The sequence below is a fragment of the Ranitomeya imitator genome, chromosome 10, assembly GCF_032444005.1.
Source record: "Ranitomeya imitator isolate aRanImi1 chromosome 10, aRanImi1.pri, whole genome shotgun sequence".
NCBI classification, from domain to species: domain Eukaryota; kingdom Metazoa; phylum Chordata; class Amphibia; order Anura; family Dendrobatidae; genus Ranitomeya; species Ranitomeya imitator.
The window spans coordinates 36,670,147-36,683,685 of record NC_091291.1 but is presented as its reverse complement, the minus strand read 5'-3'; the positions used below and the strand labels follow the sequence as shown (position 1 = coordinate 36,683,685).

The 13,539-nt window shown below is 43.5% G+C and overlaps 1 protein-coding gene across 1 annotated transcript in view; it reads left to right on the top strand.

Moving 5' to 3' along the window:
• LOC138651031 (excitatory amino acid transporter 2-like) overlaps positions 1-7,754 on the top strand; it is a 78,009-nt gene extending 70,255 nt beyond the window's left edge. The window contains exon 10 of the mRNA XM_069740963.1: positions 5,949-7,754. Within this exon, the coding sequence (XP_069597064.1) occupies positions 5,949-6,213 (265 nt within the window). The 3' untranslated portion in view covers positions 6,214-7,754. The remainder of the gene's footprint in view (positions 1-5,948) is intronic.
• The last annotated feature ends 5,785 nt before the right edge of the window (positions 7,755-13,539 follow it).

Sequence of the window (13,539 nt, the reverse complement as noted above, 5' to 3'; positions counted from 1 at the left end):
AAAAACCATTCTGACCTGCTTCACATGAGACTCCCAATCATCTGAGAAGATCAAAATGTCATCCAAGTAAACAATCAGGAATTTATCCAGATACTCACGGAAGATGTCATGCATAAAGGACTGAAACACAGATGGAGCATTGGCAAGTCTGAACGGCATCACTAGATACTCAAAATGACCCTCGGGCGTATTGAATGCAGTTTTCCATTCATCTCCTTGCCTGATTCTCACCAGATTATACGCACCACGAAGATCTATCTTAGTGAACCAACTAGCCCCCTTAATCCGAGCAAACAAGTCAGATAACAATGGCAAGGGATACTGAAATTTAACAGTGATCTTATTAAGAAGACGGTAATCAATACACGGTCTCAGCGAACCATCCTTCTTGGCTACAAAGAAGAACCCTGCTCCCAGTGGTGATGACGATGGGCGAATATGTCCCTTCTCCAGGGATTCCTTCACATAACTGCGCATAGCGGCGTGTTCGGGCACGGATAAATTAAATAATCGACCTTTAGGGAATTTACTACCAGGAATCAAATTGATAGCACAATCACAATCCCTATGCGGAGGTAGGGCATCGGACTTGGGCTCTTCAAATACATCCTGATAATCAGACAAGAACTCTGGGACCTCAGAAGGGGTGGATGACGAAATCGACAAAAATGGAACATCACCATGTACCCCCTGACAACCCCAGCTGGATACCGACATGGAATTCCAATCCAATACTGGATTATGGGTTTGTAGCCATGGCAACCCCAACACGACCACATCATGCAGATTATGCAACACCAGAAAGCGAATAACTTCCTGATGTGCAGGAGCCATGCACATGGTCAGCTGGGCCCAGTACTGAGGTTTATTCTTGGCCAAAGGTGTAGCATCAATTCCTCTCAATGGAATAGGACACCGCAAAGGCTCCAAGAAAAACCCACAACGTTTAGCATAATCCAAATCCATCAGATTCAGGGCAGCGCCCGAATCCACAAACGCCATGACAGAAAACGACGACAAAGAGCATATCAAGGTAATGGACAGAAGGAATTTGGACTGTACAGTACCAATGACGGCAGACCTAGCGGACCGCTTAGTGCGCTTAGGACAATCAGAAATAGCATGAGTGGAATCACCACAGTAGAAACACAGACCATTCAGACGTCTGTATTCCTGCCGTTCAACTCTAGTCATAGTCCTATCGCACTGCATAGGCTCAGGTTTAACCTCAGGCAATACCGCCAAATGGTGCACAGATTTACGCTCGCGCAAGCGTCGACCGATCTGAATGGCCAAAGACAAAGACTCATTCAAACCAGCAGGCATAGGAAATCCCACCATGACATCCTTAAGAGCCTCAGAGAGACCCTTTCTGAACAAAGCTGCCAGCGCAGATTCATTCCACTGAGTGAGTACTGACCATTTCCTAAATTTCTGACAATATACTTCTATATCATCCTGACCCTGGCACAAAGCCAGCAAATTTTTCTCAGCCTGATCCACTGAATTAGGCTCATTGTACAGCAATCCGAGCGCCAGGAAAAACGCATCGACACTACTCAATGCAGGGTCTCCTGGCGCAAGAGAAAATGCCCAGTCTTGAGGGTCGCCGCGCAAAAAAGAAATAATAATCAAAACCTGTTGAATAGGATTACCAGAAGAATGAGGTTTCAAGGCCAGAAATAGCTTACAATTATTTTTGAAACTTAGAAACTTAGTTCTATCTCCAAAAAACAAATCAGGAATAGGAATTCTTGGTTCTAACATAGATTTCTGATCAATAGTATCTTGAATTTTTTGTACATTTATAACGAGATTATCCATTGAAGAGCACAGACCCTGAATATCCATGTCCACACCTGTGTCCTGAAACACCCAAATGTCTAGGGGAAAAAAAAAAAAAAAGTGAACACAGAGCAGAAAAAAAAAAAATGATGTCAGAACTTTTTCTTTCCCTCTATTGAGAATCATTAGTTTGGCTCCTTGTACTGTTATGTTTGCTAATGACAGGTGTTATGAAGGCAATCCAGAGACACAGTGTGCTTAGCGATCAGAGCGCACACAGTGATCTGACAAATACCCAAAAACACAAGAACGAGCTCTGAGACGTGGAAACTCTGTAGACTGCACACCTGATCCTATCCTAAACACAACTAAAAGCGGCTGTGGATTGCGCCTAACAACTACCTAGGCAACTCGGCACAGCCTAAGAAACTAGCTAGCCTGAAGATAGAAAAATAGGCCTGACTTGCCCCAGAGAAATTCCCAAAAGGAAAAGGCAGCCCCCCACATATAATGACTGTGAGTAAGATGAAAAGACAAAACGTAGGGATGAAATAGATTCAGCAAAGTGGGGCCCGATATTCTAGGACAGAGCGAGGACAGTAAAGCGAACTTTGCAGTCTACAAAAAACCCTAAAGCAAAAACCACGCAAAGGGGGCAAAAAAGACCCACCGTGCCGAACTAACGGCACGGCGGTACACCCTTTGCGTCTCAGAGCTTCCAGCAAAGCAAAAGACAAGCTGGACAGAAAAAAAGCAACAAAATAGCAAAAGGCACTTAGCTATACAGAGCAGCAGGTCACAGGAACAATCAGGAGAAGCTCAGATCCAACACTGGAACATTGACAAGGAGCAAGGATAGCAGCATCAGGCGGAGTTAAGTAACGAAGCAGTTAACGAGCTCACCAGAACACCTGAGGGAGGAAGCTCAGAAGCTGCAGTACCACTTGTGACCACAGGAGTGAATTCAGCCACAGAATTCACAACAGAAACCCTGTGCCTTCTTTTCTAGAAAATTCTCGCCTGCTGAGCGCAATTATGATGTGGGCAATGGGGAGTTGTTGGCCATGAAGTGGGCATTCGAGGAGTGGCGACATTGGCTTGATGGAGCTAAACATCGCGTGGTGGTCTTGACGGATCACAAGAATTTGACTTATCTCGAGTCTGCCAAACTGTTGAATCCTAGACAGGCTCGATGGTCGCTCTTTTTCTCCCATTTTGATTTTGTGGTTTCATACCTTCCGGGATCTAAGAATGTGAAGGCTGACGCCCTGTCAAGGAGTTTTGTGCCTGACTCTCCGGGTGTTCCGGAGCCGGCGGGTATTGTTAAAGAAGGGGTAATTTTGTCTGCCATTTCCCCTGATTTGCGGCATGTGCTGCAAAAGTTTCAGGCTGATAGACCTGACCGTTGTCCTACAAAGAGACTGTTTGTCCCTGATAGATGGACTAGTAGAGTTATCTCGGAGATTCATTGTTCTGTGTTGGCTGGTCATCCTGGAATCTTTGGTACCAGAGATTTGGTGGCTAGATCCTTTTGGTGGCCTTCTTTGTCACGGGATGTGCGTTCTTTTGTGCAGTCCTGTGGGATTTGTGCTCGGGCTAAGCCCTGCTGTTCTCGTGCCAGTGGGTTGCTTTTGCCCTTGCCGATCCCAAAAAGGCCCTGGACGCATATTTCCATGGATTTTATTTCTGATCTCCCTGTTTCTCAAAAGATGTCGGTCATTTGGGTGGTTTGTGATCGCTTCTCTAAGATGGTCCATTTGGTACCCTTATCTAAACTGCCTTCCTCCTCTGATTTGGTGCCATTGTTTTTCCAGCATGTGGTTCGTTTGCATGGCATTCCAGAGAACATAGTCTCGGACAGAGGTTCCCAGTTTGTTTCGAGGTTTTGGCGGTCCTTTTGCGCTAAGATGGGCATCGATTTGTCTTTTTCATCGGCTTTCCATCCTCAGACTAATGGCCAAACCGAACGAACTAATCAGACTTTGGAGACATATCTGAGATGCTTTGTTTCTGCTGATCAGGATGATTGGGTGTCCTTCTTGCCTTTGGCTGAGTTCGCCCTTAATTATCGGGCCAGCTCGGCTACTTTAGTTTCTCCTTTTTTCTGTAATTCTGGTTTTCATCCTCGTTTCTCTTCAGGGCAGGTTGAGCCTTCGGACTGTCCTGGTGTGGATGCGGTGGTGGACAGGTTGCAGCAGATTTGGACTCATGTGGTGGACAATTTGACATTGTCCCAGGAAAAGGCTCAACGTTTTGCTAACCGCCGGCGTTGTGTTGGTCCCCGACTTCGTGTTGGGGATTTGGGTTGGTTGTCATCTCGTCACGTTCCTATGAAGGTTTCCTCTCCTAAGTTTAAGCCTCGTTTCATTGGACCATATAAGATTTCTGAAGTTCTTAATCCTGTGTCATTTCATTTGGACCTTCCAGCTTCTTTTGCCATCCATAATGTGTTCCATAGGTCGTTGTTGCGGAGATACGTGGCACCTATGGTTCCCTCCGTTGATCCTCCTGCCCCGGTGTTGGTCGAGGGGGAGTTGGAGTATGTGGTGGAGAAGATTTTGGATTCTCGTGTTTCGAGACGGAAACTCCAGTACCTGGTCAAGTGGAAGGGTTATGGTCAGGAAGATAATTCCTGGGTTTTTGCCTCTGACGTTCATGCTGCCGATCTTGTTCGTGCCTTTCATCTGGCTCATCCTGATCGGCCTGGGGGCTCTGGTGAGGGTTCGTGACCCCTCCTCAAGGGGGGGGTACTGTTGTGAATTCTGTTGTCGAGCTCCCTCCTGTGGTCGTGAATGGTACTTCGGCGAGTTCTGTCTATGGGCCCCCTCTGGTGGCTATGAGTGAAGTTGCTGCTTCTGAGCTTCCTTACACAGGTGAAGTGGTTTATCCTTTGGTGGGCTGCTCTATTTAACTCCTCTCTGATCGTTACCTTATGCCAGCTGTCAATGTTTTTGCATTAGTTCAGTTCGCTCCTGGATCTCTCTGGTGACCTGCCTTCTCCTGCAGAAGCTAAGTTCCTGATAGTCTTTATTTGTTCACTGTTTTCTTGTCCGGCTGGTTTTCATGATTTTGTTTTGCTAGCTGGAAGCTCTGGGATGCAGAGTGGCCCCTCCGCACCGTGAGTCGGGGCGGAGGTCTTTTTTGCACACTCTGTGTGGTCTTTTGTAGGTTTTTGTGCTGATCGCAAAGTTACCTTTCCTATCCTCTGTCTATTTAATAAGTCTGGCCTCCCTTTGCTAAAACCTGTTTCATTTCTACGTTTGTGACTTTCATCTTTACTCACAGTCAATATATGTGGGGGCTTCCTTTACCTTTGGGGATTTTCTCTGAGGCAAGGTAGGCTTTATTTTCTATCTCTAGGGCTAGATAACTCTTAGGCTGTGACGAGGCGCCTAGGTCTGGTCAGGAGCGCTCCACGGCTATTTCTAGTGTGTGTGATAGGATTAGGGCTTGCGGTCAGCAGAGCTCTCACATCCCAGAGCTCGTCCTGTATGAGGTTTAACTATCAGGTCATTCCGGGTGCTCCTAACCACCAGGTCATAACAGTCATGATCTCCGCTTTTGGACAAATCGAACATCAAGAGGAAGTGAGAGGGCAGCCACAACCCTGACTTCCTCTTGATGTTCGATTTTTCCGAAGACTGGGTCAATGACGCCGGGGCTGATTGGGTGCCAGGCTCAATTGTCACAACAACTGCGTGAGAGCCCCGGGAACGCGAGTGCTGACACTGCTGAAACGGCGCTGGCATGGGAGGTGAGTATAAGCTTTTTTATTTTAGCAGGGACAAACATTTAGATCAAGAAGGGGAAATCCTAATAGTGGACAACCTCTTTAAGTAAGAATTCCAATGCTTTGTTATGCATAAAACTACGCGCTTAGGCGCTGAACCAGATATTAAGCCTGAGGACGGTTGGTAAAGTGCCGAAACGCGTAGTTTTTTTTAACATTGCAGAAAGTCTTTGTCTCTTGGATCATTGAACACCATCAGCGAAACCGGAAATGTCATATCTCCATTGGAGGCTCTACTTCAGAAAATGAGGTCACCAAACACAATAATGTGATCCTCACTAGTTAATTGGATAAGTCAGGCATACTGCATGAACTGAGGCCACGATTCTCCACGCAGTCTCAGCTATCTTCATATTTCCTTTTTGTCTTGTAGAGACCGTATGAGAACATCGATCAATGTAGTTGGTGACTCGTTTGGTGCTGGAATCATCTACCATCTTTCCAAAGGAGAACTTGCTGCAATTGATGCAAAGCATGAAGCAAGGGATGGGGCAGATATGGTCAAACTGCACATGATGAACCATGACAGTATAAAAAAGCCAGGTAGAGAGGGTGTTAATAACCCACCATTCTCAGGTTATGCTTCACTACCCACCAATGAGTATGAGGTTCAAGTAGAACATTCTTTGCATCTCTAGTTTTCTTCTAAGCTGCACATGCCATTTCTTCATCTAGATTTTTCATCATTTACCAGTGACAGTCTCAGGTTACCCAGCTTTCCTTATTAACCATACAAGGAAAACGAGAATTATGGAAGAGACAATTGGTTGGGTGATGCCTTTTGTCATCTGTCCCATATTCGAGCACAAAGGGCATGATTCATAATTGCATTTGCACCTTTTTGCTCTATCTTTTGGTGTTTTTCACCTGTTTTTCGTTTATGTCCCATTGTTCTTTTAATTTGCTCATTTTTAAAGCCTTTTTTAAAACTGTTTTTTATTTTTTTATGTTCCCCAATGTGAACAGAGTTTTAGTTTTGCTCCATATAGCAAAATATGCTAAAAATTCACAAAGCATGTTAAAGACAAAAAAGAGTGCATTTTTGATTTTGCACAATGTTGATGAACCAAGTGCAACATTTTGAAGAATTTGGTGCAAAAACACCTACAAATGCTCCGAGAAGAAAAGGGACTTACAAAAATGCAAATGATGAATCAGGACCCTAGTGCCTCACCTAGACATATAAGCAACAGTCATATAAAAAATATTTTATGGCTTCTCAATAACTGATGGATGAAAGTTATCAATTTTTACTGACAATCAAGATGTTGTCTAATTTCTAAAATCCATTTTTCAATTATACTTTTAGTATCTTTGTAAAGAGAGGTCCTTCCATATCAGTACAGTTCATTTTTTTTACTGAGCACGGTGTGATACCGATTCCGCCGCTCTTTTCCTTTTTGTGCTACATCGTTCCATTGCAGAGATATTCACATTTGTTGCTTTTGGAATGCAGTATGTGAAATCTCTGCTTGTAGTGCAACGGGGCCTTTCTCCAGAGTCTTCTCTGGGGGCGTGTGCTTTCACTCCTCCCTCCCAGATGCTACCAATCACAGCTAGGCAGCTGATCTAGCATTCTTAGAAGCTGCTGAGCTGCAATTGGCAACATCTGAAAGGAAGGGGGAAAGTGCACAACCCAGAGAAGACTCTGAAGAAACCCCAGTTGAACTACAAACAGAAATTTCCCATACTGCTTCCTAAAAACCTGCCAGACATGAATTAAAATCTATTTACCTGCAGATTAACACTATATCTGCAGGTTAATAGAGTGAATGAAGTGACAGTTCACATGATAGATTACCGCTCCATTCACACAAGGTTCTTCAGAGTCCAGTTCTTGGGATCCCAGAGATCTGAAAGTAATCCCTATCCCATGAATGGGTGATAACTTTCAAACTCGAGAATACCGCTTTAGTAATACTAGATCCAATTCAATGTAAACAGATCGTGTTCCACGTATCTTCCTCGAGGGGAGGCATCTCAGTTTTATGTGATATATTCTCTCAGAATCATTTTTTTGACTGTACGTGCATTATAAATGGTATACATATACCTTTCTTTGTAAATTTGTATTTTAGATACACAGTGCATGTAAAGTGTAGTTTATTGTCATATTTTCGGATTGTAATACTGTATATAACAGAAAATTTATATAAATAAAATTGCGTAGTGTAATGTCACCTGTGATCGTGTGGAGACGTGTTTATAGCAATAGAAAAAAAAGTTTATGATATTAGTAAAAGGTAAATGACTCACAAACAGATCAATCAAAGTTTTCTAAAACATATATACAGCATATACTAAGAGTGCAAATCACAGTAAAATTGCGGGACTGCTGCTTGTAAATGCTTCCCTATGGGCGGAAGTCAAAGAAGGCCTACAGATGGTCTTATGGAGTCTGATCTTCTCAGACTATTTATTGTGGCTGCTAAATTAGCTATTAACAGGTTTTATTTTATTTTTTTACTATGGGCATAAGATCTAACAAGCAGCTAGCTGCTAAGTACCTGCTTGTTGTGCCCGTCACAGACCACTCCTGCCAGCGCTTCCACTGATTTCACCCTTACAAAGCAGATGCTTCTTTTGCCATGCCCTGTAGAGGGCCAGCTCCCCGCTGCCTAACTGCAAGGAGCCAGCTGTCAATCAGCATGACGTTGGCAGTCACGCCCCCATTGACAGAGCAGCCCAGAAGAAGAGGAGCTGATTTGTTGATGTGAAGTAGCAGCATCGCCTGCAGGAGCGGTCAATGTCCGCTCTGAGCCGGGAGAGATTAACGCCGGGCACAACAGACAGGTAATTAGCAACTACCAGCCTCTGTTTGTTTTTTTTTGCTATGGCTCTAAAACCTAAGTCTTTTAACCATTAACCCCAAGAATACAGATAATGCATTGCCTAAAATTAGCTTCCCATAAAAGCCAAATAGCACCTAATTATGTAGAATGAAAAAGATAAAAATTAGGCATCTAACAGGGCTCCTCCATATTTCTTACAACTTATGGAAAAAGGTTCCTAAGTCGTAGACTCAAACTTTGATCCTTTAATGCATTCTTGAAGTGTGTTCTATGAATTCCCAAATATCACTGTCTTCACAAGCTCTAATATATTAATATATCCTTAATAGGGTTGATCAGTCTTAATCTACAAATCTGCAGTCACTCTATGCGACTGCAGACTTGTGAATCCTCACATCGCTCGCACTGCTCTGTGCGGATTCCCTGGCATGGGCACTGGGAGCGGGCGGTCATGTGACCGCAAGTATGCGAATTGCATCGTTGCTGTTACATTCCGACTAGTATAATATTTATAATTCTGGGCTAGTTTAGGAGGAAAAAAGAAGAAAGAGAGCTGATGGAGCCAGTCCTATGCCCTGCGCAGACATCATTAAGGAACTGTGTCCTGTCAGATATATGTAAAAAACAGCACAATCCGCTACGTAAAGGAGCTGCACTGACGCTACACCAGGAAAATGTTAAGACACTTTCAATGGATATTATTTAAAAGAGGCTTAACTTTGCATATACGGAGCAAATGAGCAATAAAAAAAAAGTGTAAACATTTTCAGGGACCACTATGGTATTATATTACCTCGTCAGACTGGCCCACCAGAGTCCTGGCAGATCTTTCTGTGAGCCCTGGCATGCAATAATGAGTAGTGATGATGAGTGAACCTGCTCCGATAAGGTGTTATCCGGGCATGCTAACCGAGTGTCTTTGATGTGCTCGAATAATATGTTCAAGTCCCCGCGGCAGCATGTCTCGCGGCTGTTCAACAGCCGCAACACATGCAGGGATTGCCTAACAAACAGGTGTCGAAAAGCCAGCAGATAGGCAGCCGTAGCGACTCATGCATAGTATTCAAGCACTCCGAAAATACTCTGTTAACACCTTATCCTTTCATGTTTGCTCAACACAAATTATATCCTATTGATTATTTGTATTGCGTAACGTTAAGGGCAAATATTGTAAGTGAACATGCATGTGTTCTGTATCTTGTCCAGAATCCTCAATTTTCATGGGTCAGGGAACCCCAGTCTGACATTGTTGTGCTCAGTATATAATGGCCAGTGGTAACGTTAAAATTTGCTATGTCCATACAACTGTTAGTACAGAGTGATTCACTCACTACTTTAAAATTGCTGTAACTTCCAAAAAGAAGATCTATCGTACTGAAACTTGAACTTTACAAATGATGGTTGATGAGAAATTGATGTTTTAAAGAAGGCGTTGAAAATGTCCAGATTTGCTTTCAAGCATGCCTGACGCGCCGTTCCGTATTGTTCAATGTGTTCTGCAGAATGTCTGAGGTCATAGCCTGAATGTTCTCTCAGAGTTCCTGGAATGTTCACGGCTTGTTACCTTCCAAATTACCCAAAAGGAAGAAAATCTATCGGTGTTAAATCAGAATTTCTTGGAGGCCATGGTCCCGTGGAAATTTCCGGTCATCAAAGAAGGCTTCAGTAACATGGTTTTGACCTCCAAACTTCTTTAGAAACTCACTTTGGCCCCTCTTTAGGGACTCGCTTTTACCAATAAGTTTTCACAAGGAAAACCCGCTCCTTCAAACTCTATCTGTACATTGTTAACAAATGAAGAAGGAATTAGGTAGGAGCGAAACAGAAGCACCAGACAAACTACCGGCTTGCAAAAAAAGCGGAGACAACCAGTGGGCGACAAGTCGGCAAGACCACTCGCTGCGAGAATGTCATTGAGGTTCTTGGCACTCTCACTTCTCATCAACCAAAGTATGTACAGTCCAATCTTCAGTACGGTCGACCTTCTCTTTTCGAAGTATAGCCATTTTTCTCGGTAAAATAGCGAGTGAATCACACTGTATAAAACGTTACTTTTATTCTATGGTTACCATTGTGATGTTCTTTCATAATGTAAATATTTTTATCCATTGTTTTTTTTGTTATATCGATATGAGTCATAAGTTCGTAATTTATCTGAATTCATCTACAATTTAAAAAAAAAAGGAAAATTAAAGTGTTTTGTACTTCTCATGTCTCTTGGTTATTTTTATTGTAATTTACTAAAAATAAGAGATAACACATTGATATAAATATGGAGGGTGTTCATTGAAGAGGACCGCCCTTCCGCACCAATTTCCATCTTCCTTCCATCAGTGAGCTCAACCATTTTCCAAGCTCTTCTCTGCTTATTTATGACTACAGATCATATGAAAGTTGAGCCTGAAAGGCGTAATATTCTTTCAATAAGACCCAATTACAAATTAAATGTAGATATTGAATATTTAACAAACATTAATATTACAAATGATGAAAAATAGAATTACGTTACAACATTGCTTTTTTTTATGGTTAGACCAGATCAGACCAACTCGAAGAATTATATAGGATTACAAAAACGTCTGCTTTTTTTCTCCGAAAACAACGCCACTACTGTCCATGGGATGTGTATAGTATTGCAGCTGAATACCATTAAAGTGAATGATGCTGAGCTGCAATACCATCCGTAACCTATGGACAGCTGGGGGCGCTGTTTTTTTTTTTTATTTCTTAAGGATTTTTTTCCAGCCGTGTCTTCCCATTACAATCGCTCTTGTATCTAAAATTCATCAGTCATGATCCCGGCCTCTTAAGACCCCAACAAATAACATCTGTACAGAACCAACTGTGACCACAGATGATTCAGAGATTTAGCAGGAACTGAAGAGACCTGATTTAGAAAAGGATGTTAATAATAATCAACGTTCACAGAAGGAAAATGCCTGAAGGCTTAGGAAAGGAAATCTGCCCTGGTATCATTAATCATGAGTTGGGGCTCCCGGCACGAGGCTGACTTTACAAAGCCATTGTTGATCTGTCCGCCAGGATTAAGACATCAAATACAGTTCAACCTGTAATCTGCTTGGGAAATTACAATGTTCGTAAGGTTCTCTGAGAGAGTGAAAGGCTCAGAGCCAAGAGATTAGAGTTATTTCTGTCTGGCCTTAATAATCTTTTATTTATTAATAGAATCTACACTCATTTTTAGTGACATACGTAACCCATAATAATAATATGGTTTATATTAAAACAGTAGGTCCTCATATACACTGCTAAAAAAAAGTAAAGGGAACACTTAAACAACAGAATATTTCTCCAAGTAAATCAAACTTCTGTGAAAACAAACTGTCCACTTAGGAAGCAGCACTGATTGACAATCAATTTCACATGCTGTTGTGCAAATGGAATAGACAACAGATGGAAATTATTGGCAATTATCAAGACACCCTCAATAAAAGAGTGGTTCTGTAGGTGGGGACCACATCTCAGTACCAATGCTTTCTGGCTGATGTTTTGGTCACTTTTGAATGTTGGTTGTGCTTTCACACTCGTGGTAGCAGGAGACGGACTCTACAACCCACACAAGTGGCTCAGGTAGTGCAGCTCATCCAGGATGGCACATCAATGCGAGCTGTAGCAAGAAGGTTTGCCGTGTCTGTCAGCGTAGTGTCCAGGGGCAAGAGGTGCTACCAGGAGACAGGCCAGTACACCAGGAGACGTGGAGGGGGCCATAGCAGGGCAACAACCCTGCAGCAGGACCGCTACCTCTGCCTTTGTTCAAGGAGGAACAGGAGGAGCACTGCCAGAGCCCTGCAAAATGACCTCCAGCAGGCCACAAATGTGCATGTGTCTGCACGAATGGCTTTAAACCGACTCCATGAGGATGGTCTGATGGCCCGACGTCCACAGATGGGGGCTGTGCTCACAGCCCAACACCGTGCAGGATGCTTGGCATTTGCCACAGGACACCGGGATTGGCAAATTCGCCACTGGTGCCCTGTGCTCTTCACAGATGGAAGTAGGTTCACAATGAGCACATGTGACAGAGCCTGGAGACGCTGTGGAGAGCGATCTGCTGCCTGCAACATCCTTCAGCATGACTGGTTTGGCAGTGGGTCAGTAATGGTGTGGAGTGGCATTTCTTTGGAGGGCTGCACAGCCCTCCATGTGCTCGCCAGAGGTAGCCTGACTGCCATTGGGTACTGAGATGAGATCCTGAGACCCCTTTTGAGACCATATGCTGGTGTGGTTGGCCCTGGGTTCCTCCTAGTGCAGGACAATGCCAGACCTCATGTGGCTGGAGTGTGTCAGCAGTTCCTGCAAGATGAAGGCATTGAAGCTATGGACTGGCCTGCCCGTTCCCCAGACCTGAATCCGATTGAGCACATCTGGGACATCATGTCTCGTTCCATACACCAACGTCATGTTGCACCACAGACTGTGCAGGAGTTGGCAGATGCTTTAGTCCAGGTCTGGGAGGAGATCCCTCAGAAGACCATCCGCCACCTCATCAGGAGCATGTCCAGGTGTTGTAGGGAGGTCATACAGGCACGTGGATGCCACATACAATGCTGAGCATCTTTTCCTTGTCATGAGGCATTTCCACTGAAGTTGTATGAGCCTGTAATTTGATTTTTCACTTTGATTTTGAGTATCATTCCAAATCCAGACCTCCATGGGATATTTATTTTGATTTACATAGATAATTGTTATGTTTTATTGTTATGAACACATTCCGCTATGCAATGAAAAACTGGAATATGTTATTCAGAGATATCTAGGATGTGGTATTTTAGTGTTCCCTTTATTTTTTTGAGCAGTGTATATACCATCATATACTCAAAAAATATATATACATAGAAACGCCATATGGAGAAAAGTATTGGGAACCACAACTGAATCACTGAATTCAGGTTTATGATTCAGTACTATTGCTCCCAGATTTATAACATCGGCTCTTAGACCCCAGTGTATAACATTCAGCACCCTGCCCCAGGTGTGTAATATCCACCTCCTCTCCCTCCTCCATTGGTATACCACATCTGACTCCTCACCCCGGTATAGAACAATCCAGCCCCTCACTCCCCCCCAGAATATAACATTTGGCCCCTTGCCCTTCCCCCAAAAATATAAAATTCTTTATCCTGCCCAGGTGTATAACATCCAGCTCCTTTC